Source organism: Puma concolor, chromosome C2, assembly GCF_028749965.1.
Source record: "Puma concolor isolate L17-30 chromosome C2, mPumCon1.1.hap2, whole genome shotgun sequence".
Lineage (NCBI taxonomy): Eukaryota > Metazoa > Chordata > Mammalia > Carnivora > Felidae > Puma > Puma concolor.
The window spans coordinates 66,122,459-66,148,331 of record NC_141675.1 but is presented as its reverse complement, the minus strand read 5'-3'; the positions used below and the strand labels follow the sequence as shown (position 1 = coordinate 66,148,331).

At 35.7% G+C, this 25,873-nt stretch overlaps 1 protein-coding gene and 1 long non-coding RNA gene across 5 annotated transcripts in view; one reads left to right on the top strand and one right to left on the bottom strand.

Annotated features, from left to right (window-relative positions):
- The window catches only part of SPATA16 (spermatogenesis associated 16), a 249,675-nt gene that overhangs the window by 106,472 nt on the left and 117,330 nt on the right, over positions 1-25,873 (top strand). For all 4 annotated transcript variants that reach the window (XM_086674733.1, XM_086674732.1, XM_025913870.2 and 1 more), the window contains exon 4: positions 16,906-16,995. In XM_086674733.1, the coding sequence (XP_086530859.1) occupies positions 16,906-16,995 (90 nt within the window). The remainder of the gene's footprint in view (positions 1-16,905; positions 16,996-25,873) is intronic.
- On the bottom strand, positions 983-19,500 carry LOC147577302 (uncharacterized). The gene is made up of 3 exons (XR_015240128.1): positions 19,438-19,500; positions 12,969-13,082; positions 983-1,121 (listed from the first exon to the last, which is right to left on the bottom strand). It is a non-coding gene; the product is annotated as an uncharacterized LOC147577302 (long non-coding RNA).

Here is a 25,873-nt window from a genome sequence, read left to right as displayed (position 1 = left end):
TGAGCCAAAGAGAATAGGATGTCAAAACAAGAAATTTGTCAATAAAGAAAGAACTAATCAGCATATTAGAAAATCCTGTTGTATTTCAAAGAGAAAATATTAACATTGTTATTTTATAGTATTAACAATGAATGGACTTCCTAATTGGAGTCACTTTCAGTAATGGTAATTTGGTCTCTAAACATTGAATCCAACATTGAGAGCCTTTCCCATAATCAAAGTCCATATTCAATTCAAATTTTGGCTTTAATCTAGGGGTTTAGTCGGGATAGACACTATACATAGATACAGTGTCCATTGTGGTGCAATACCGCTAATTCTCTTAATTCAACAAAGGGAAATCATGGACAACTATCAGAAGTCCAATTGCTTCATAAAGCCTAAGTGTTACATTCATATTTCTCCTTTGGTGTGGAAGCTACGGTGGACTTTATAGTAGGTAGAATATTGTTATCTGGATGTCATTGATTGGTCACAAAACCAAAAAATCATGATGTTAATATAAACAATATTAAAACGACAAAATACAAATGGCTTTGACTTTGCTATCAAAAAAATTCCTCTAATTCTCAGATTCTAAAAGAAATAGCATCCCATTTCATTAGGCAGTGAAACTATATAGTAGAAACCACTATTTATTCCAGTTCATTTTAAAGATTCTTACATAATTTCCAGTTAAAGGCAGCATAAAAAAATAATAGAATGCAGGCAGACATTTATTTCCATACAATAGGGCTACTCAAAATCTTAGTTTAAGTATGTATTTACCCTTCTGGCTCTTTTCTTTAGAACCTGTGCAGTGTCTGGAACGTGGTTTACACTCAATAATTGTTGCTGAATGAATCATAAGTAATTTCTGGTAGGTTAGAACAGAGGGGAATTTATTAATTGTACTTTTCAAAGTAATCATTCTAAATTGCATCCCACCCAACCAACGCAAAGAATAGAAAAATATATGTGATATTTGTCATGCTGTTCTTGAACCACCACCACCCTTCTCCACCTTCCTCCCCCTCAGTATTACACAGACAGATGAATAGAGCCTTACATCTACATCTTTGTCTTTGAATCTTGATAGCTTTTCTACAGGAGAGTTGATAGCCGGTATTTGGTTCACAGACCTTAAAGAAAAGATAATAGGGCCAACACTGTATTATTTTTTAAGAGAAAATGTCAAGAACAAAAAATGAAAATGTCAAAAGATAGGTTGATATACTGTATTACTCAAAGACGGTTTTGTTGGGAGAGCTGACCAAGTGATTTACTAACAGCTTTTACTGGACAGTCTTTGGATTACAATGTAGATGAAAAATAAATGGGAATCCATTTCATGTTTACTCTATCCAGGCATTTGACAGATGGAGAAAAAAATAGGAAGACACAATTAGGGTCTACAAAAATGTGGAGGTTTTTTTTTTGAGGTTTTAAAATTATGAACAATAATTTTGTACTGAAAATTTTTTACAAAGGGCCTACTTATCTATCTGTCTTTATATCCTTTAATTATATAGATTGCCTTTCATTACTGATCACATCTGCATACAGATAGAGGTTATGAAATTGTGTAAATCTGATGTTCAACTGAGATATAGGTGCAAAAGTCAGTACAGGGGGCCCGTGGTATATTCAGTTCATAACAGATGTAGATCTCATTGGTGAGCCTTAGATAAGATTAAGTGCTGTGGTGGCTCCTGAGGAAAAGTTTGTTCTGTCACTTAGTAACATTGCTTTATTCCATAAACATCCATTGGGTGTCCATCATGTGTCAGGGATTTTCTAGGTATGGATATATAAAGATAATATTGGTGAGCATTATTTCCCATTATGGAGAGGTCTCCAATGGATACAGAGTAATTAACTGAGTAAAAACATAAAAGAAATACAGAGAAAAATAAATGTTCTCCATTGCTTAAATACATATTACTGCACACTTCTAAAGATTTACTAGGATGTCATACTTAATTTTGATGATTATATGATACATGTTAACCAATGATATTCATGTTGATGAAGAATATGGAAGTCTAAAAGCCTTAGGAGGCCTCCTTTTAAAGGTTCATATTTCTTGGTATTAATGACCCATTAAATTTATTACTTGCATCCCTTAATTTTCATTCTATTTTTCTAAACAAGAAAATCTCACAATGAAGTTCTAAAGTAAAATGGACTTTTAAATCCTAATCATTCTTTAATGTATGTTTAGTATAACTCTGTGAAGAAGACAGACAATAAATCTTTCCCTTCTGACTATATATTTTTCAATTACTGTGAAAATATAGCAAATTTTAAAGTATTTATCCCTTTGACTTTTGGTTATGTTGAGAAATAAAGTATTGCTCACTTGAATAATTTAGTATTTTCCACATGTAATTAATGGTAATTTGAATGGCAAAACATCATGGATGATGTTTGAGTTAGTCCCCTGTTTGCTTTCTCTAAATTTGTTTTATGCTGTGCATGCACAAGCTGGGATGTCAAGAAATATTTAAGAATGACTTCTCGTTGTTTTCCTAAAGAGTTAGGTTTTGTTTTCATGCTTTTATAAAAACATACTTTGCTACTGTTTGGACAGAGCTATATGCTTTGTTTGACAATAATCTACTATAATTTTCTCATTTCAAAAACCAGCACCTGGATGGCTCAGTTGGTTGAGTGTCCGACTTCGACTCAGGTCATGATCTCACAGTTTGTGGGTTCCGGCCCCGCATTGGGTTCTATGCTGACAGCACAGAGCCTGGAGCCTGCTTCAAGGCTTCAGGTTCTCTCTCTCTGTCTCTCTCTCTCTCTCTCTCTCTCTCTTCTCCTCCTCCTCCCCCCATCTCAAAAATAAACATTAACTTTTTTTTTTTAAATCCAATGCCTTTAATTCTGATTTTATGTCTTAATCTTTATAAAATAGTTCATTTCTCCTATGTAAGTTAAATTGAGTCATTTCATTTTCCTATTTTGCTTGTCAGTGTGAAATATTTAAAATGAGTACATGGACTTCTCAATTCTTCTCAACAAATTAAGGACTGTTATACCTTATTTTAGCTTTTAATTCTAATCAATCTTTTGTAGTGAACCAAGTGACCAAATAAGACATAATCACTAAGATTTCACTGAATCCTTATATAGTGACAGCACTATTGCATATGTTCTGCTTACATTTCCATTTTTCCCATCCACTCTGGAATTTAGGTTACTAGTTTGGGATTTGGTATTAAAACAACAGCCGTGTGTTGAAAGAAGTTCTAAAAAGCAGTCATATAGGTCCTTTACTGATTTGTCTATAAATCTGTTACTGAGGACACAGATTGTTACATTGTAGGGCATCTTTGAATGAAGTGATCTTTCTGATTAAACTAGAAGAAATGTTTGATTTGAGTAATTGGCTTGTTTAAAAGAAACTAGATGTTCCTCTTTCCATTATCTACCAGCAAGATAACTACTAGAAGAAAACATGTAGTCTATCACAACCAAACACATAGGATCTTATGACATATTTTGTGTACTAACCTCATCCAGACTTCATCCTAACATCCCTACTTCTAATATTGTTTTCCCCATTTGGTTATTCAGTTTTGTTTTTATTTTTAATTGTGATAAAACACATGTAACATAAAATTTACCATCTTACCCATTCTTTAAGTGTACAGTTCAGTAGCGTTAAGTATACTCATGTTACTCTACGGTCTATCTCCACAACTGTTTTCATCTGGCAAAACTAAAATTCCATTCTCTTAAAAAACTGCCTTTCCCTCTCACCTCAGACCCTGACAACCACCACTCTTCTCTTTCCATGAATTTATCTACTCTAGGTACCTCAAATAAGTATTTTCCTTTTTGTGATTGACTTATTTAACTTAGCATAATATCCTAAAGGTTCATCCATGTGGTAGCATGTGTAAGAATTCCTTTTCCTTTTAGTGCTGAATAATATTTCATTTTATAAATATATATATGCATATATATATGCATATGCATATGTATATATATATGCATATATATATACACACACACACTACATTGTATATATCCACTCATCTGTCACACATGGGTTGCCTCCACCTTTTGGCTATTTTAAATAATATTGCTATGAATGTGAGGGTACATCTTCAAAGCCCTGCTTTCAATTCTTTTGGGTATTTACACAGAAGTGGAATTGCTGTAATTTCTTGAGGAACTACTATATTGTTTTCCATGGCAGCTGTACCATTTTATATCCCACAAACCATAAAGGTTCTGATTTTTCCACATCCTTGCCAGCACTTACTATTTTTTGGTTTTCTGAGGTAGTCACTCTAATGAGTGTGAGGTGGTATCTCACTGTGGTTTTGATTTGTCTTTCCTTAATGGTTAGTGATGTTGAGCATCTTTTCATATGCTTTTTGGCCATGTGTATACCTTCTTTGGGGAAATGTCTACTCAAGTATTTTGCCTGCTTTTAAATTGGGTTGTTTGTTTTTTCATTGTTGAATTGTAGAAGCTCCTTATATATTCTGGAAATTAACCCCTTAAAGATATATAATTTGCAAATATTTTCTCCCATCCCGTATGTTGCCTTTTCACTCTGTTGATAGTGTCCTTTGATGCACAGAAGTTTTTAATTTTGATATAGTCCAATTTATCTATTTTTCCTTTTGTTTCATGTGAGTTATTTTTACTTTGATTTAACCCCATAAGTATTCTATAAGCTGCCTTACACTCTTCCTAGAAGAGAATATAAATAATAATGTAGTCACTCACTCTTCAGTATTAGCTATCCTGTCATTTTCCTATGACAATTTAACTATTTGTACCTTGTTATGAACCTTTTTAATTCGTTAATGGCATGAATATAAACAAATAGGGCCTGCATATTTCAACAGAAGTAATGTATGTATGAAAACAATTTTTCATGGGCCTCCTGTATTTTTAACTGAGTGGCCCTTGCTCCTGACCATCTTTTTCAAAGATGATTGTGTGGTAGATGGCCTTGGAAGGAAAGGTAAGTCTGCTCACAGCCTTAGATAGTGGAGATAGTGTCTTCCTCTAGAATAAGGACAGGCATGTTTATAGCCCATTATAAAAAGATTTACATTTCTTAAACTCAGGATTCCTCTTTTGTAATGCAATCTACTGAATGTGAAGATGTCGCCTGGCTCTTTTCATTGTCATCTGGGAATTGTGGCTCAAGGAATCAGTACAACAAAAGACATAAACACCAGCTACTGCTATTGGTGTAAGAAACTGTCTTTTGTCTCCGGCCTTGGAAGTTCATGTCTTCTCTGAGCATCCATGAAACTGTCAGACTAACTTGTTAGCTTGCAAGTAGAGAAAAACTCAAACCCTTCATGGTGCTTGGCAACATATTATAAGGATTTTTGTGAATATACTTGGAAGTCATTTAGCCTAATCTCCTACTCAGTCAAGACTTTCTTCTACACATCTTGACAGATGGCATTCTAAATATCACTTAAATGATTCCAGTAAAAGGAAAACTCTTCTCAAAACCTATTGCATCATTGGTCCCTCCTTATGTGAACTGAACTATTTATAACTTCATAATACTGGGTTTTGCCTAGCCTCATCTGGTATTGCATAGAAGAATTATTCTGTTTTCTACATGACAGTTCTTTGTATTTGAAAGTACTTGCTTATTCTCCACGAATCTTATTTAGCTCTCTAGACTTATCACTTTTGTTCTGTATCATCACACACTATGTTCTCCAGACCCACTAGACACTCTAGACACCACTACAGTATGGTGATAATTCTCACAGATGCTCAGAACTATAGATGAATTCAATAGACGATATGGTTAAGGCACAATTTAGAGAAAATATCATTTATTATTCGGACAGAATGCATTTGATTGATTTAACATAAGTTTTATGTACAGTTTTTGTAGTTCTGTCGTAGTGCCACCTTAGCTTACGATTAAAATATTCAGACTTTTTCCGCTTGGTCACTCTCAAATCACGATTGTATTTGGCAACTTATTTTTTAAATCTATATCATAAGGTTTTTATTTTTAACCAGTCCGGATCATTTTGAATTTTGCTTCTGTCATCAGTGACATTAGTTCCTTGTTAGATAAAATTTATGCCATCTGAAAATTTTATAGACATCCTTTCAATCACTTAATCTTAGTCACTAATGGAAATATTGTCCACAAAAAAAGGCTAAGAACAAGCCATTAAATTCTTTCTTTCATAATAACACAGACCATACTTCAATATTATCGATCAGTTGTCTGGCCAGTTATAATTTACTGAATGATGCCATTATCTAGCATAAATGTCACCATTTTATCCACAAGAATATCATGGTTTGGTGAAATTAAAATAATCCACATTTTTGGAATTCTCTAGATCTACCAACTATTTCTAAAAAAAATATTTCAGGGGCGCCTGGGTGGCGCAGTCGGTTAAGCGTCCGACTTCAGCCAGGTCACGATCTCGCGGTCCGCGAGTTCGAGCCCCGCGTCGGGCTCTGGGCTGATGGCTCAGAGCCTGGAGCCTGTTTCCGATTCTGTGTCTCCCTCTCTCTCTGCCCCTCCCCCGTTCATGCTCTGTCTCTCTCTGTCCCAAAAATAAATAAACGTTGAAAAAAAAAATTTAAAAAAAATATTTCAGTACCTTACTATGAAAGTAAGAGGAGTGTCATTCAGGAGGATGAATCAATGCTAATTTACCTTACTACTGACCAAGTAAGGTAAAGAGAGCTGGATTTAGGCATCTTTGCCTAAACAAGAAATTGATTTTCTGATCCCTAATCGCATATAAAGCCAAAGCCATAAGCCCCTGAAGGAGTAATAGCTAACCTTCTCATTCACATATCCTAGCAAAAATCCATGTCTTCTGGTGGAGAAATAGAAGCAAAACACATCTGTCTCTGGGGAAATATATAGGAAACTCTCACGCCTCCATTGTGACTTTTTGGTGCAGTTGGAAATATGCTATATTTTTATAGTGGTGATGGATATAAACTTGCCAAAATGCATCAAACTATACACTTTAAAAAGGTGAATTCTACAGTGTGTAAATTAAGCTTCATAAAACTGATTTAAATAAAAGTATATTAAAGTAAGTTAATTTTCTAAAAATTAGAGAATAAAGATGAGAACAAAGAACATGAAATCAATATTGCTTTTAAAAACAAACTTAATTTTGAAATGGTAATCATTACCATTAAAATATAGGTCTAAAAAGATGTCCCAAGGAAAATGAATTAAACAGAGGTACCTATTGAGTAGTTTTATCTAGATCATTAAAAACCTCGTAAGTTCTCTTATAGCAGTTTCTAACAATATGTAACAAATGAAGAATGTATTATTTCTTCCACATGCCATTAAAATGTTTGCTAACTTCATCATGTATTACTCTTAATGTAAATGAAAAGCAGAAATGTACAACATATTCCCTGTTTGCATTGTAATAAAATGAGAAATTAGCAATAAGAGCTATAAGAAAAACTACCCTTTGGAAATTGAACAACACTATCCTAAATAATTTTTCAATCAAAGAAGAATACGAATCTATAATTAGAGACTAAGGAAAAAAAATTATGAGAATAAAATATACTCTATCATTCTTAAGTATATAGTCAAGGCTAAAATCAGTTTAAAAAATCATAGCTGTAGATTCTTCCTTTATTTAGAAAGAAAACGTAAATAGATTGAATATTAAGTGAAATTAAGAAGAGAAATAATAAAATAAAATCTAGAGAGGACAAAAATGAATTAATAAATATAAAAGTAGAAATGAATGAACTGAAAGACAGGAAGAACAGACTGAATGGCTAAATCTAAGGTTCTGGCAGCTCAATACTAGCATAATATTTTATAAAAATCACAGAATAATAATAATAATAATATCACTTTATTTTTATGTTTGTTCACTTTTGTCCTGGATATAGTTCTGTTCTATTATTCACTTTCTTAATTCTTTAATATTCTGTTTATTAATTTCAATGTCCTTTTGAATCAGTAATTAATAGAAATCATCCCTGCAAAAAGTCAAAAGACAAAGTCCACAAGATCATGTTGATAAAATCAAAGGATATTTGAAAAATTTCTTGAGGGAGGAGCCAAGATGGTGGAACAACATGGAAGTTTTTGCATCTCATGTCCATGAAATACAGCCAGATCAACACTAAACCATCCAACACACCTAGACAACTGATTTGAGGATTAACACAACAATCTGCACAACCTGAACCACAGAACTCAGCAGGTATGTGGCGCGGATAAGTGAACTGGGGGAGAGAGAAGCCATGGAGAGCAGGGAGCTGTTTTTGCTTGTGGAGAGAGGATGGAGACAGGGGAGAATATGGGAAAAGCACCACCACCCCCAAAAGCAGCTGGAGAGAAAGTGGAAAAGTGGAAACAGCTGCAGGGACTGAACTAAAAGGGGAGAAAGGAGAAAGGAGAGGGTTTAAAATCCATTAAGACTATAAACGGGGAGCACAGAGTCTGAAACTCTGCAGCTCACAGCTCAATAATAGGTGGTGCTCTGGTGGGAAGGGCAAATCCCCAGGGACAGAGTGGAGTCCAGGAAGTCCTCAGGCCACACGGGGAGAGGTGGTTCCCTTCTGGGAGCACATATGGTAGAGGCTGTGTGACAGCCCCCCCTCCCGTTCCCCCCCCCCCGCCCCCCGCCACCAGGCAAAGTGCTAGCAGACCCTGGAGAACAGCCACAGTTGCTGGTGCTGGAACAAGGTTGTTAGGGTGAAGCCTGGTGCCAGATGCGTGTTGAGATTTTCCATAATCCCTGAAACACTGCTGCCACAGTGAACTTTTTCATGCGCACGTGAACTTTTTCTGGGGCGGGCTGGCAATCCAGGCCTTCCTAAAGAAGGAAGAAAGGTCTCTGATACACAACCTAAACTTACACCTTAAAGAGCTGGAAAAAGAACAGCAAATAAATCCCAAAACCAGCAAAAGATAGGGAATAATAAAGATTAGAGCAGAAATCAATGCTAGTGAAACCAAAACAAACAACAACAACAAAAAAAACAACAACAACAAAAAAACAGTAGAACACATCAATGAAACCAGAAGCTGGTTCTTTGAAAGAATGACAAAATTGATAAATCACTAGCCAGTTTGATCAAAAAGAAAAAGGAAAGGACCCAAATAAATAAAATCAAGAATGAAAGAGAAGAGATTATACTCCAATAAAATGGGCAATCTGGAAGAAATGGACAAGATCCTAGAAACATATACACTAACAAAACTGAAACAGAAGAAATAGAAAATTTGAACAGACCCGTAACCAGTAAGGAAATTGAATTAGTAATCAAAAATCTCCCAACAAACAAGAGTCCAGGACCAGATGGCTTTCTAGGGGCATTCTACCAAACATTTAAGGAAGGGTTAACACCTATTCTCTTGAAGCTGTTCCAAAAAATAGAAATGGAAGGAAAACTTCCAAACTCTATGAAGCCAGCATTACCTTGATTCCAAAACCATACAAAGACCCCACTAAAAAGGAGAACTATAGACTAATTTCCCTGATGAACATGGACGCAAAAATCCTCAATAAGATATTAGCTGACCGGATCCAACAATACATTAAAAAAAATTATTCACCACGACCAAGTGGAAATTATACCTGAGATGCAGGACAGGTTCAATATCCAGAAAACATCAATGTGATTCATCACATCAATAAAAGAAAGGACAAGAACCACATGACCCTCTCAATAGATGCAGAGAAAGCATTTGACAAAATACACCATCCTTTCTTGATAAAAACCATCAGGAAGGTAAGGATAGAAGGATCATACCTCGAGATCATAAAAGCCATACATGAAAGACCCAATGCTAATATCATCCTCAATGGGGAAAAACTGAGAGCTTTCCTCATGAGGTCAGGAACAAGACAGGGATGTCCACTCTCGCCACTGTTATTCAACATAGTATTGGAAGTCTTAGCCTCAGCAATCAGACAACACAAAGGAATAAAAGGCATCCAGACTGGCCAGGATGAGGTCAAACTTTCATTCTTCACAGATGACATGATACTCTATATGGAAAACCCAAAAGATCCCGCCAAAAAACTACTAGAACTGATCCATGAATTGAGCAAAGTGGCAGGATATAAAATCAATGCACAAAAATCAGTTGCATTCCTATACACCAATAATGAAGCAACAGAAAGAGAAATCAAGGAATCAATCCCATTTACAATTGCACCAAAACCCATAAAATACCTAGGAATAAATCTAACCAAAGAGGTGAAAAATCCATACACTGAAAACTATAGAAAGCTTATGAAAGAAATTGGAGAAGACACAAAAAAACTGGAAAAATATTCCATGCTCCTGGATAGGAAGAACGAATATTGTTAAAATATCAATACTATCCAAGGCAATCTACATATTCAAGCAATACCTATTAAAATAACACCAGCATTCTTCACTAGAGCTAGAACAAACAATCCTAAAATTTGTATGGAACCAGAAAAGATCCTGAATAGCCAAAGCAATCTTGAAAAAGAAAACCAAAGCTGGAGGCATCACAATCCCGGACTTCAAGCTATACTACAAAGCTGTAATCATCAAGACAGTATGGTATTGGCACAAAAACAGACACTCAGATCAATGGAACAGAATAGAGAACCCAGAAATGGACCCACAAACGTATGGCCAACTAATATTTGACAAAGCAGGAAAGAATATTCAGTGGAATAAAGACAGGCTTTTCAGCAAGTGGCGCTGGGAAAACTGGACAGCGACATGCAGAAGAATGAACCTGGACTGCTTTCTTACACCTTACACAAAAATAAACTCAAAATGGATGAAAGACCTAAATGTAAGACAGGAAGCCATCAAAATCCTCGAGGAGAAAGCAGGCAAAAACATCTTTGACCTCAGCCGCAGCAACTTCTTACTCAACACGTCTCCGGAGGCAAGGGAAACAAAAGCAAACATCAACTATTGGGACCTCATCAAAACAAAAACCTTCTGCACATCAAAGGAGACAATCAGCAAAACCAAAAGGCAACTGACAGAATGGGAGAAGATATTTGCAAATGACATATAAGATAAAGGCTTAGTATCCAAAATGTATAAAGAACTTACCAAACTCAACACCCAAAAAACAAATAATCCAGTGAAGAAATGGGCAAAAGACATGAATAGACACTTCTCCAAAGAAGACATCAGATGGCCACTGACACATGAAAAACATCCCTCATCATCAGGGAAATACAAATTAGAACCACAATGAGATACCACCTCACACCTGTCAGAATGGCTAACATGAACAACTCAGACAACAGATGTTGGCGAGGATGCGGAGAAAGAGGATCTCTTTTGCACTGTTGGTGGGAATGCAGACTGGTGCAGCCAGTCTGGAAAACAGTATGGAGGTTCCTCAAAAAATTAAAAATAGATCTACTCTACGACCCAGCAATTGCCCTACTAGGTATTTATCCAAGGGATACAGATGTGCTGTTTCGAAGGGACACCTGCACCCCCATGTTTATAGCAGCACTATCAATGATAGCCAAAGTATGGAAAGAGCCCAAATGTCCAATGGTCGATGAATAGATAAAGATGTGGTATATATATACATATGTGTATATGTATATGTATATGTATATGTATATGTATATGTATATATATGTATATGTATATATATGTATACGTATACGTATATATATGTATATGTATATGTGTATATATATATGTGTATATATATATGTATATATATACCAAATCTTCTTTATCTATTCTAGATATCTTCTATATCTATATCTATATCTATATCTATCTATCTATACACACACACACACACACACACACACACACACACACAATGGAGTATTACTCAGCAATCAAAAAGAATGAAATCTTGCCATTTGCAACTACATGGATGGAACTAGAGGGTATTATGCTAAGCGAAATTAGTCAGAGAAAGACAAAAATCATATGACTTCACTCATATGAGGACTTTAAGATGTAAAACAGATGAACATAAGGGAAGGGAAGCAAAAATAATATAAAAACAGGGAGGGGGCAACACAGAGAACAAACTGAGGGTTACTGGAAGGGTTGTGGGAGGGAGGATGGGCTAAATGGGTAAGGGGCATTAAGAAATCTACTCCTGGGGCGCCTAGGTGGCGCAGTCGGTTAAGCGTCCGACTTCAGCCAGGTCACGATCTCGCGGTCCGTGAGTTCAAGCCCCGCATCAGGCTCTGGGCCTGGAGCCTGTTTCCGATTCTGTGTCTCCCTCTCTCTCTGCCCCTCCCCCGTTCATGCTCTGTCTCTCTCTGTCCCAAAAATAAATAAACGTTGAAAAAAAAAAAATTAAAAAAAAAAAAAAAAAAAGAAATCTACTCCTGAAATCATTGTTGCACTATATGCTAACTAATTTGGATGTAAATTTAAAAAATAAATTAAAAGTAAAAAAAAAAAAAAAACTATTCCCAAGAAACTACAACTTAAATCAAGATCCAACTTGGAGTTATATCTCACAAGCTTACATTTGACAATATTGAACTTCACCAGAGCTTTGTGCTCATAAAAAATAGCGTTAGTAAAGAAATCCCCACCCATTTGTTTTCCTGAGAAATGGCTAATCCACAGAGGATGCCCGGCTCCTCCACATTTCAAGATTAGACCTAGTCTAAAAAGTGGAGACTGTTTCTCAGTGACTCAGATAAGCCCCATCTTCATCCTTTCTTATCATTCTCATAAGACCCTGGATGACTCAGGCCCTCTTTATTTTCTTTGAGGTAATTCTCATTAGTGAACATTCTAACAATTACAATAGCCTGATTAAGAAAATCTCCTTAACTGCCAGGTGCATTTTATCTTTCAGAGTTTGGTACTGTGACTCAGATGAGATTGATCCTCTCCTTTGGATCCCTGCTTACTCCATCCTTGTAAATGGGTCTTCTTAGAGACCTTTGCATTCTGTTCCTGATGGGTGGTCTGGGCTCTCCTAGGGTCTCTGATATCATACTAAGGATTTGATTTTGATTTAGAGTACTCACTTGATTTCTGGTGCCACTCCTTTGATTTCATGGTCTGACCACTTGGTGATTCCTATAAATGGATTGATGGTTCATAGAGATCTTATTTCTTTTGAGTGAAAGACAATAAAAAATCTATTTTGTGAAGAAAAAAATAAAAATAAATAAAAATTTTAAAAAAGGACATTAGGCAGTTCTTCTCTTCCAGAAATTAAGGTGTATTTTAAAGTGACAGTATTAATTTTTTTAAGTTTATTTATTTAGAGAGAGAGAGAGAGAGAAAGAGAGAGAGCAAGCACAAGCAAGGGAGGGGCAGAGAGAAGGAGAGACATAATCCCAAGCGGACTCTGCACCATTGGCAGCGGGGCAGAGACTGATGCAGGGCTCAAACTCACAAACTATGAGATCATGAACTAAGCCAAGATGAAGAGGCCAGTGTTTAAATGCCTGGGCCATCCAGGCACCACTAAAGTGACGATAATTGAAACAATTTGTGCTGCATAGAACAAATTGTAAGATACAAAGAACACGTAGAACAAGTGTAAGATACAAAGTGCAGCCATGGATCCAACTTAGTGCATGTAAACTTAGTATGTAATAGAGGTGGCATATCAATCACTGAGAGAAAGATAAATTATTTGACAAGTGAATTGAGACACTTCAAATAATCACCAGAAGAGACTTACATTCTGGATTTACAACAATATTATGTCCTTAGGACTTAATAAAACAAGTGCAGATGCATGCATGCACACAAATCAAATTATGTGAACTTTAATATAAAAGATTAATTCCAAAGCACTCACAAATGCAAATCATAAAAAGCATAAGATACACCACAGCCAACAAATTGATAAAGAAAATATGCCTTTATCTATTATAATATTTATTATTTTACATGATCTCATTCTGTTAGAATAGTGCTAGTCAATTGAATGAGCAATCATGGCCTGTTACTAACACTCCCCCCATTCTTCTGACCAAAATTCAATGAGTTCTATAATTTAATATTTAACATGATCTTGTTTTTTTGTTTGTTTGTTTGTTTGTTTAACAAAAGCCCTATCAACATAGCTAAATCAGAGTCATTTCTTCGGTAATAAAATCAGACCATCAGCACAGAGTTCTTCCCTCTCTGATTAGAATTGCAGGGATGTTGGGCTTTTTGTTGGTTTACTTGTTTTTTCACTTTAACGCCAGTCAGATTGTCCATTTTGGTCCTAGACTTCCTCCTCAATAATTATGAGAGCCAAAAATAATAAATTGCCAAAAATAATATCTCATCTCAAATTTCTAAACATTCTTTTATGATTATAACTCCACCACTCAGGGTAGACTGGGTCCAGATCTTCTTTGGGTCTATCAGGTAAAGCTGTGATTCACATGGTACAGTGTGAGGTGATGTTATTGTTAAAAGAAACCATTCCAGTCTACCAATAGTGATTTCTAAGCTCATGTTCTCTACTTTTATTTTTTCAACATCAGAAAGAGGACTTGTAATTACAAACAATTTTTTTAATCTATCATTTTTCTAAAGTCACACTGAAACAATTCCTAGGTTGTTTACCTCATCAAACCTCACTATCCATGAAAATCTTTTCCACCTACATCCCAAACTATTTTTGATGACTCTTCCTCTCCTTCCTCCCTCTTTTACTAAACCTTTCCCTCATTACTTCTCTTGCCCCCCACACTCCATCCTTCTCTCAGGTCTGCATTTTTGTCAAAAGAATTTGTCTGGGGGCGCCTGGGTGGCGCAGTCGGTTAAGCGTCCGACTTCAGCCAGGTCACGATCTCGCGGTCCGTGAGTTCGAGCCCCGCGTCGGGCTCTGGGCTGATGGCTCAGAGCCTGGAGCCTGTTTCTGATTCTGTGTCTCCCTCTCTCTCTGCCCCTCCCCCGTTCATGCTCTGTCTCTCTCTGTCCCAAAAAAATAAATAAACGTTAAAAAAAAAAAAAATTTAAAAAAAAAAAAAAAAAAAAAAAAAAAAGAATTTGCCTGACAAAGCAAGATTCTTAGAGAATAGCTCAGCAATGCCAGAACACTACATCATGGGCAATGAGATGTCAAAAGCTAGAAACATCCATTCAGTAAGGATTTTGTCCCATCACATTTGTAGGAACTTAGTAAAAATGCACAAGTGAATGAATGATTACAAAGAGAGAGGGAAGAATTAGCTATAATGTGGAAGAAAAAATTCTATTTAGTCAGAAGACCTAGGCCCTTGACAGAACTCTGATCTTATTCCCTCTGATCTACTTTTACAAAATTACTTTTACAAGGATAAAATTTATAAACATACCTTGTAACTGTACTCTTTTTCTGAATTAGCATAAGTTATTAGTATTCAGTACTGATATGGAATGAATTCATGTAATAGTTTTTAAATTTCCAACACTTCAATCAGAAATCACCAAAGGAAATGATCTGTGTTCTTGGGGTTTAATGCATTCATTTGTACAAACTGTTAATCATAGGGTAAAGTAAAACTTCGCTAACTTAGGCCCCTCTAATTCAGAAATCATCATATGAAAAGCCATCTGTGTAATATGAAGTACTGTGGCTAGGGACAGGAAACACAATAAACCTGAAACTTTCTTCCACTAATTTATTGTATATGATTTAGAAAGGTCCCATAACCTCCCTGGTTTCTGTTAACTTGTGTTTAAAGTAAGCTAAATTATTCAGTCAAGCCATCTTATCATCATATAATTCTGTGATTCTACATGGGCCAAATAGATGATTCTTTTCTACTTTATTCTGTCTAGAAGCAATGGATCTGGGAAAGGAATTATTTTTGTTGGCATGTTTTTTTAATCTGGACATGACTAGGCTTCAGGGATCACATGAATTCGCTAAATTTGGGCACTTATGTTGTGTGCATTTTTCTGGGTAGAGGTACACAGCTTACATGTGACTCTCAAAAAGCTCTGTGAACTTCTCAAAAAAGATTAAAAACCACTTACTTCAATAATGAATTAATGCCAAGTGATTCACATTTAACTTGTAAAAAACAGGCTCACAAGAAGTTTGCTTAATAATACTGTGTTGGTTCTATAACACTCTGTATCCCACATCAGTAACACAACACACTGTTACTATAAGCTACATTTCAAACTTCCATTAATAGCTCTGTCCCCACTTGGTGATGGGCCATGGACTACATCTGTCTAGTTCATCTCATTATATCAAATACCTTGAACGGTGCTTAGCTCTCAGTGAATCAAAGAAGTGAAATGTCTGCCAGTTTATCTCTAGGGGAGAAGATAGCTGGGGAATGATCATCTTTTCTTCTGGGCATGGATTGAGATTCCAGAACTCAGATGATGGAAAAATAAGCAAGTAAAGATAGATAATCTTATCCTCAAGCCAAGCCTTGTAATTTCAATAAAGAAGAAATGGAAACCCAAAATGAGTAAGGGCTAACCAAAAGTGGCAAGGTCAAGACTCAAGTCCTTAACCAATGGTACATGATTCCTTTTATGCCACTACATTGTCCAGCTGAAGGAAGACACAGAACCTAATTATTTTTTTAGTACAAATAAACATGTCACCCAAATTCCAGTTCCTTTCTTTTAACTGAAATTCAATAACTAACTCCTCCATTATAAATACACATTACCATAAATAACCTCTGATTTTTACCTGATTTATTAACATTAAAAAATAAAATAACATGTCTTATTGTAATATAAGTTGTGTTCAAATTTTTTGTCACTGTCATATCTACAGAAGATACTAGGTGCTATAAATAAAATTGCTTTTATCATGCAAACTTAATTAGTTTTCAACTTATTTGTCTTAACTGACAGTTACAGGAGGAAAAGGACATCATTCATTAGTATCTTTTAAAATATATAGTACATCAAATTGAATACATGTTATTTCGTTCCTATACACTTCTGGTAATTGACCTTTAAAACCTAATAACATTTACATTTCTTTTTATCTTTTTACAGGAGTATTGTTTTAAACCCAGCTTATTTCCGAAATCATCTTCGCCAGGCAACAGTGTTTAGATGTCTGGAGAGATATTCAGAAGCTGCTCGGTATGTTTGCTATAACTTTTGTGAAGATTTATTTCAAGTTAAATTAATTTTATTCTCAGCTTCTGGTAATAGCATAATAGAACTTTCCATTTCTCTCATGGAGCATGATTTTACCAGAATTATTGTCTTATAAACGTCAAACCAACAATTATTGACTATCTTTTTCTTTAATTAAAGCCATTCTATGTTCATAACTCTTTGTAAAATTCAAACTTTCCAGCCATGAGGTCACTGATGATGATGGGAAAACTTCCAGGGAAGACTAGAAATGAACTTGACCTCTGCTCTCAAGTAGGTTCCTGGTCCTTGTCATAATGACACAATTCTGTAACTCTCTTTCTTCAGTTCTGGAAATGAAATCCAACCACATGAAAAAGACCTCAGGAGTGCTCTTTCTAGAGGACATGGCATCAGTTATAATGCCAAGTGTTGTTAGAGCTGTCCCAACATTTTGCCTCCTAGACCCCAATATGTTTTATAAAAATCTAACAAAACAGATTTTGATATTCTCATCCCCAGAACGTAGACTTATGGCAAAAAAAAAAAATTGTAAGAATTATGCAACAGCTTCGGTGTCACACTCGAAATTCCTTCTCGCCTATGACAACCAAGGCATTTTTCCTTCTCAGATCAAGCTCATCATATTAGACTCCTCTTCCCTTTGATGAATTTTCGTCATCTCCTAAGGTATAGCTACCTGTTATTTCTTACTTGTCGACTGTAGTATTCCAAGAATTTAGCAAGAAGATCTGAGTGGTTTCTACATTTAACTCCAAGCACAACTCCTAGGGAGATATCTGCAGTAATAGGATGAGAAACCTAGGTTGCTGGTAGTTATTGTCTTTAGAACCTTTAAAAATAACACTTTCTTGGAAAGTGAAGTTTAAGGAATTTAAATGGATAATAAAATGGTTCCAAAAAATTAATATCATAAAGTTGACATGAATTCCGTATTGTATAAGAAGGTCCTAGGAGTTACCAAAACTGAATTAAGTGATGGATATGGAAGGCAGAATTAATCCCAACCATACTGACTTTGCAGTCAAACAACTAATATGCCACAACATCTATTTACCTGTGTGTTAATGTGTGTTTTAAAAAATGAAAATAGATCTTTATCTATCAATCTTTTTTTACATTCTATTTTTCCTTATACTTTTCTCTAATGTATTCCATCGAATGTGCTCACTTATGACTTCTTCCTAAATTTATTTTCTCCACTGACTTGCCTCTGTGACTTTCTTTCCACCCACATACTTTTCCTAACTATGTGAATGAGAGGGAATTTTAGGAGGTGATGGTAAGCTTCCCTCTGTCCCATACTTTAAAAAAAAAAAAAAAGTCCCTAGCTACAAATGAAACCAATAGGTTCAGCATAAACAGATACCACTATCTGTAAAATGATTTTTTGTTTGTTTGGTTTTTTTTCTGAGACACCTGTGTGGCTCAGTCAGTTAAGTGTCTGGCTCTTGATTTTGACTCAGGTCATGATCTCAGGGTTCATGAGTTTAGCCCCGCATCGGGTTCTTCACTGATGGCAGGGAACTTGCTTGAGATTGTCTCTCTCTCTCTATCTCTATCTCTGCCACTCCCTGTTCATGCGCTTGCTCTCTCTCTTTCTCTCTCTCTCTCCCTCTCAAAATAAGTAAAATAAACATTAAAAAAACTTAATAGATTTTGCTAAGAGGTGGTTTATTAATGTGTGTTCTGAGTCTAATCAAAAGATCAATAGAAGGGGCGCCTGGGTGGCTCAGTCGGTTGAGCGTCCCACTTCGGCTCAGGTCATGACCTCGCAGTTTGTGAGTTCAAGCCCTGCGTCGGGCTCTATGCTGACGGCTCAGAGCCTGGAGCCTGCTTCGGATTCTGTGTCTCCCTCTCTCTGCCCCTTCCCCGCTCATGCTCTGTCTCTCTCTATCTCTCAAAAATGAATAAACGTTTTAAAAAAATTTTTTTAAACAAAACAAACAAACAAAAAAGATCAATAGAAGAAGGCTAGATGCAACTTCAGAACTAGATTTCAGCTAGTAAAAAACGGCTAATGGTGTTCTCCGAGCCAGCTGGTACAGACTCTAGAAAGTCAATTGTTAAATATTCTGGAATTTGGGGAGAGCCAGTTATAAAAGTAGAGGAGAAATTAGCAATGCTGGGAGAATTTACACTGTGGAAATTGGCAAATGCTACAAATCCTGGATTTTTTGGTGTGGGTGAGAGCCAGATTACCAGTATATCATAGACTATAGCTTAATTGTACCAAGCGTGATTGAGTTAAAGTTATGACAAAAAATCTTTATGGGTCCTAAAATAAACAAACAATGAGAACTTGAAAATTAGGAATTTGTCAGTATTTGCCATGTAAAATTGGAACTGAATATCCATTGTCCTTGATATGTATATCCCTGCAGTGGAATAAGCATATCTGTTTAATATCATGGGATTACTGACCTGACAATATTCCTTGAGGAAATTCCTGATAATTGTTGGAACTTTGCTGGCATAGACTTTCCTACAGAGAAGCAGATGCAATTAATTTCAGATACATGTGTCTGTCATCTTGGTTTTCTTTGGAATTATAGTTCTCAATATACAGTATTACTCATTATGTTTTCCCCAAGGGAAAGAATGCTATGCACCATGAACATGAATATCATATAGTCCCTTAGCAATTAGGTTTTTACTATAAAACAATAAGTACAAATCAATATATAGAACATTCATGTTTATCAATTAAATTCTTGGAGATAGTTTAGTTCAGTCCTCTTACAAGAATATTATATTAAAATTCACTGGAAAAGCCAACACGTCAAAGTTATTTCCTCTAAAATGCCAAGTAGTCATGTTTCTGAAATTGAAAGACACTTACCAAATAAAAAAAAAAGGCCATTACTATGTGACTTTGGAAATCTGAAAACCATAATTCACAGTGCAGTGGATTATCTCTTTCTGATTCAAGTTAGAATATTTATAACCAGTCCCTAGAAATTGGGCCAGCTAAGGTTTTCTGAGCCTAACCAGCTCCTCTGAGAAAGGAATACCTAGTGAATAGGCCAGAAAAGATCTCCAGGGCAGCCTCATAAAAGCCCAGATTCTCAACCAGAGAGACTAGAAAAAATGCTATAACCTATTGAATGGAAGGTATTAGTCAACTTTACAACAATGAACAAGAATATATAGATGATAAAAAATGAATAAAAATAGGGATATTTTATTTTGGTTTAGGTTCTACAGGGATGCTGGTCATCCTTGAGCAGACAACTGGCACTGGTTAACTGAGGAAAGCACATTTTCAAACCATAAATCTAAATTGAGATTGCTGTAACTCCTCAAGAAACAGCCAACCTGTGAGGCTTTACCTGAAGTAACAAGTACCCTAGCTCTTTAATACCTCTGTTTCGATGCAATGAAAGTATATGTGTTGAAGTAGAATGTCCTTGCTCAAATCTGTCTTTTCTCCCCCAACACACACACACACACACACACACACACACACACACACACACATCATTTGGCACTACCTTCATAAGAAAGATGGTAAGACAAGAAAAATATGCTGAGATGTGAAACAAAAGTAAAGACTATTTTGTGAAGAGAACTAATGGCTTTAAAAAAAATTTTTTTTTATGTTTATTCATTTTTGAGAGAGACAGAGACAGAATGCGAGTGGGTTAGGGGCAGAGAGAGGAGACACAGAATCAAAAGCAGGCTCCAGGCTCTGATCTGTCAGCACAGAGCCCGACGTGGAGCTCAAACTCACAAGCTGTGAGATCATAACCTGAGCCCAAGTCAGATGCTAAACCAACTGAGCCACCCAGGCGCCCTGGGAACTAATGACTTTTGATAATATGAATGGCATGTCTTTTATTTCTATTTGCTCAATGACTTTCACAGAGTTTGGCATATACCAAGCATTGGTTCAGGGTTTACAAATTAAATTAGCCAGTTTTGAGTTTATGATTAAGAACCATTTAGCTGCAGCAGTAAAGAGATGTTACATGAAATTTTTAGTACAACCCTGGTATAAAGATAAATATGAGAGTGTGCACATAATAGTTAAGTTATGGTAACAGTATCATGCCTTCTATAGTTAAGATCTATAAGGCAAAAAAAAAAAAAAAAAAAGATACTACACAGAATATTTAGTTAAGACCATGCTGTGTAGGAGGAAGCAAACAGAAGGTAATACCAAAGGGGAAAGTACAACCAAAGCTTCTATCCATCATTAAGGAGGAATTAGTTGTGTATTTATACATATATGAACTAGATGAGGGATACTAGAGCAGTAATAATACATTTAAATGCTCACAAATTGTAGGCTTATGGTGTGTGAAGGAGGCCAATAATAAGATAAAAGGGTTATTGTATTACAGACAACTAGAGACCACAATCTACAATGACCATATAACTTATCTTTTAAACTTGTTAGTGAAAATGGGCACTATTAAGAAATACCAGGAAAACAGGCATAAAATAGGACTGCTATGAGCACACTGGCCATCTGGTCACCTACCACAGCCCTTCTGGAGGGAGTGGCCATATTCAAGTCCAGCTAATGTTGCTATAATCAAATGTAGGTTCAGTGTTGCAGATTTTTAAGTCTTCAAGAAATAATATTTTTCAGAACTTGGCAAGAAGAAATTTCTTAAATTTTAAATGCCAATTATTTCAAGTTTTTCAAATACTGTGTCATCTTAAAAAAACTGAAGTGGTTCCATAAAAATGTAACTCACTGATTTGTTGCAACAAATCTTGTCTGTTCTACCTTTTATTTATAATATTATTATTTAATAATACATTATATATAATACTGTGAGAAATCGATTAGATAATAAAATATGTACCTTTGCCCTTCTTAAAGTAATACACAAGCAATATGTTCCTGTTAATCCAAATCAAAACACAGTACTTTAAGATAAATTAATTTATGGTTCCCATGATAAGCCAGATAGTAGAGTTAGTAGAAGTGGGAGTAGGTGAGTTTCTGGAGACCCAGCAAATGATTTGGGAGTTTGGTTTTATTGTTATTTTGTTATGAAAGCCAATCTTACTGGAAATTGGAAATGATGCATATATAAATCACAAACTTCCAAAGAAAAGAGTAATCCAAAAGCATATTTAAGTGTTTGTTCAGAAATCTAGTAACATAAAATAGTGGTATTGCTGTTGATAAGCAATCACTCTGGAGTAGTACTACAATAGCAAGCAGGAAGATACTGTGTCAGCTGTTTTAGTGTCATAGAACTCTGTGATTTTAAATGAGATTATTATGTATCTTGAAAAGGAGGAGAATATACTGACAGGTAGATTCAAGACAAGTGATTCTGAAGAGATGATAGTAGTGTTGGGAGTTTATTTCATCTTAGTTCTTATTCAATTGGAAGTGTAAAATCCATTCAAACATCATGCAAGATGCTAAAAATACATCACAGATTTTTTTGGTTAAAATAAGTTCTCATTTATGCCTTCAAATAGTATAAATGAAGTGTGTAGGCTAATTTTTATCCTTAAACTGGCCATATGCCTGAAGAGCTTTCTCTTTCTTTATTGGAGACAGTTTGCCTTTGCCAGAACAGCTTTAGTGTAGGCTAGCATTAGTCAGTCCTATGTGACATATACTTGTATGTTCGAAGATTGACATGATCATTCTACCATTAGGTGATTTTCCCTTTTCCTAGGTATGAGAAAACTGTGACCCCTAAGCATGGTAAGATGTTGCTTCTTCATGTATGATTTCCAAAACAGACACTAATAAAGACAAATTTAGTCATTTCACATAGCTTAGGTTAAATATCTGATTATAACTCACGCAATTTGTAGTGTTTGTGATTTTAAGGAAAAGAGAAGGTTGAAATATACTAAAACTTCAAGTTTATAACCACCTTTTAAGTCTTAGGGATTTAAAATTACAGACTCATAAATGTCTAAACTTACAACAAATGTACTAATCTTAAGGTTCAATGATATGCAGTGGCTTAAAAATAATTGTCCTTCTGAAAACTATAGAAAGCTTATGAAAGAAATTGGAGAAGACACAAAAAAACTGGAAAAATATTCCATGCTCCTGGATAGGAAGAACGAATATTGTTAAAATATCAATACTATCCAAGGCAATCTACATATTCAAGCAATACCTATTAAAATAACACCAGCATTCTTCACTAGAGCTAGAACAAACAATCCTAAAATTTGTATGGAACCAGAAAAGATCCTGAATAGCCAAAGCAATCTTGAAAAAGAAAACCAAAGCTGGAGGCATCACAATCCCGGACTTCAAGCTATACTACAAAGCTGTAATCATCAAGACAGTATGGTATTGGCACAAAAACAGACACTCAGATCAATGGAACAGAATAGAGAACCCAGAAATGGACCCACAAACGTATGGCCAACTAATATTTGACAAAGCAGGAAAGAATATTCAGTGGAATAAAGACAGGCTTTTCAGCAAGTGGCGCTGGGAAAACTGGACAGTGACATGCAGAAGAATGAACCTGGACTGCTTTCTTACACCTTACACAAAAATAAACTCAAAATGGATGAAAGATCTAAATGTAAGACAGGAAGCCATCAAAATCCTCGAGGAGAAAGCAGGCAAAAACATCTTTGACCTCAGCCGCAGCAACTTCTTACTCAACACGTCTCCGGAGGCAAGGGAAACAAAAGCAAACATCAACTATTGGGACCTCATCAAAACAAAAACCTTCTGCACATCAAAGCAGACAATCAGCAAAACCAAAAGGCAACTGACAGAATGGGAGAAGATATTTGCAAATGACGTATAGGTAAAGGCTTAGTATCCAAAATGTATAAAGAACTTACCAAACTCAACACCCAAAAAACAAATAATCCAGTGAAGAAATGGGCAAAAGACATGAATAGACACTTCTCCAAAGAAGACATCAGATGGCCACTGACACATGAAAAACATCCCTCATCATCAGGGAAATACAAATTAGAACCACAATGAGATACCACCTCACACCTGTCAGAATGGCTAACATGAACAACTCAGACAACAGATGTTGGCGAGGATGCGGAGAAAGAGGATCTCTTTTGCACTGTTGGTGGGAATGCAGACTGGTGCAGCCAGTCTGGAAAATAGTATGGAAGTTCCTTAAGGAATTAAAAATAGAACTGCCCTATGACTCAGTAATTGCCCTACTAGGTATTTATCCAAGGGATACAGGTGTGCTGTTTCGAAGGGACATATGGACCCCAATGTTTATAGCAGCACTATCAATGATAGCCAAAGTATGGAAAGAGCCCAATGTCCATCAACGGATGAATGCATAAAGAAGATGTGGTATTATACACACACACACACACACACACACACACACACACATACATACAATGGATTATTACTCAGCAATCAAAAAGAACAAAATCTTGCCATTTGCAACTACATGGATAGAACTAGAGGGTATTATGCTAAGGGAAATTAGACAGTCAGAGAAAGACAAATATCATATGACTTCATTCATATGAGGACTTTAAGATACAAAACAAATGAACGTATGGGAAGGGAAGCAAAAATAATATAAAAACAGGGAGGGGGACAAAACATAAGAGACTCTTAAATATAGAGAACAGAGGGTTACTGGAGGGGTTGTGGGAGGGGGGGATGATCTAAATGGGTAAGGGACATTAAGGAATCTGCTCCTGAAATCATTGTTGCACTACATGCCAACTAACTTGGATGTAAATTAAAAAAATATATAAATTTAAAAAAAAGTAATTGTTGCCTTAAGAAAAGTTGAACCTTTTGGATATGACCCAAATTATAAGTAAATTATTGCAAGAATAAATTATTTTACATACATATGGGAAAAAAAATTTAACATGGGCTATTGAAAAGGGCATCCAAAAATTCATTAGAATAAAACGAACACTGGGGCGCCTGGGTGGCTCAGTTCGTTGAGCATCTGACTTCGGCTCAGGTCATGATCTCACAGCTTGTGAGTTTGAACCCTGTGTTGGGCTCTGTGCTGACAGCTCAGAGCCTGGAGCCTGATTCGGATTCTGTGTCTCCCTCTCTCTTTGCCTTTCTCCTGTTCATGCTCTGTCTCTGTCTCAAAAAATAAAGATAAACATTAAAAAAAATTTTTTTTGTAAAAAAAAAACATTGACTCTGTGAATTCTCCCATCTTGCTGATGTATGTCATGATAATTACTTTTGTTCCTCTTCTGTTTTGAATGATATGCTATGCATTTGCATTACCTATAGACATTTCTAAAATAATTTAGAAAGCTACCATTCTTAGACTGTGTGCACTCTCTGCAAATAATGGCCTGGAAAACTTGTGGAAGAATATAGAGAAAGATTTTTTTCTGTCCTATAAATCCAACCTTGCATCTTAAAAAAAAAAAAAGTGGTAGGGTAATGAAGACTACATAAGAGAGAGTGCAGAAAGGCCCTAGGATGTCATGTTTTAAGTGTGAAGAAATAAAGATGTCCTCTTCTTTTCCTTTCCCTTCAAGCGGATGTTCACATGATTCCACATTTTCTACAAGAGTGGAATGTAGAAAAACAAACATAAAAAAGTTTAATGCAAAGGAGCTGAAGTTTAACTCCTGAGTATTCTGTGCTATTTTATAATGTCTAAGCGTTGCCAAGTGAATTAGAGTTTAGTCTGCAGATGCTAAGATTATGATAAATGGATCAAAACCCTCATGTAATCTGTAAATTGGAGATAATAATAGCATTTAAGTCACAGAGGTTATGAGGATGAACGAGACAATTTATGTAGTACGTGTTACACAATACTTGGCACATCATAAATTCTCAATAAAAAAATATGCTATTATCATTGCTTTTGTTGTTGTTAACAATTGGAGCTTTTTGAAGATAGATGAAGCTACCTAAAGAGACAATGAGTTTCTC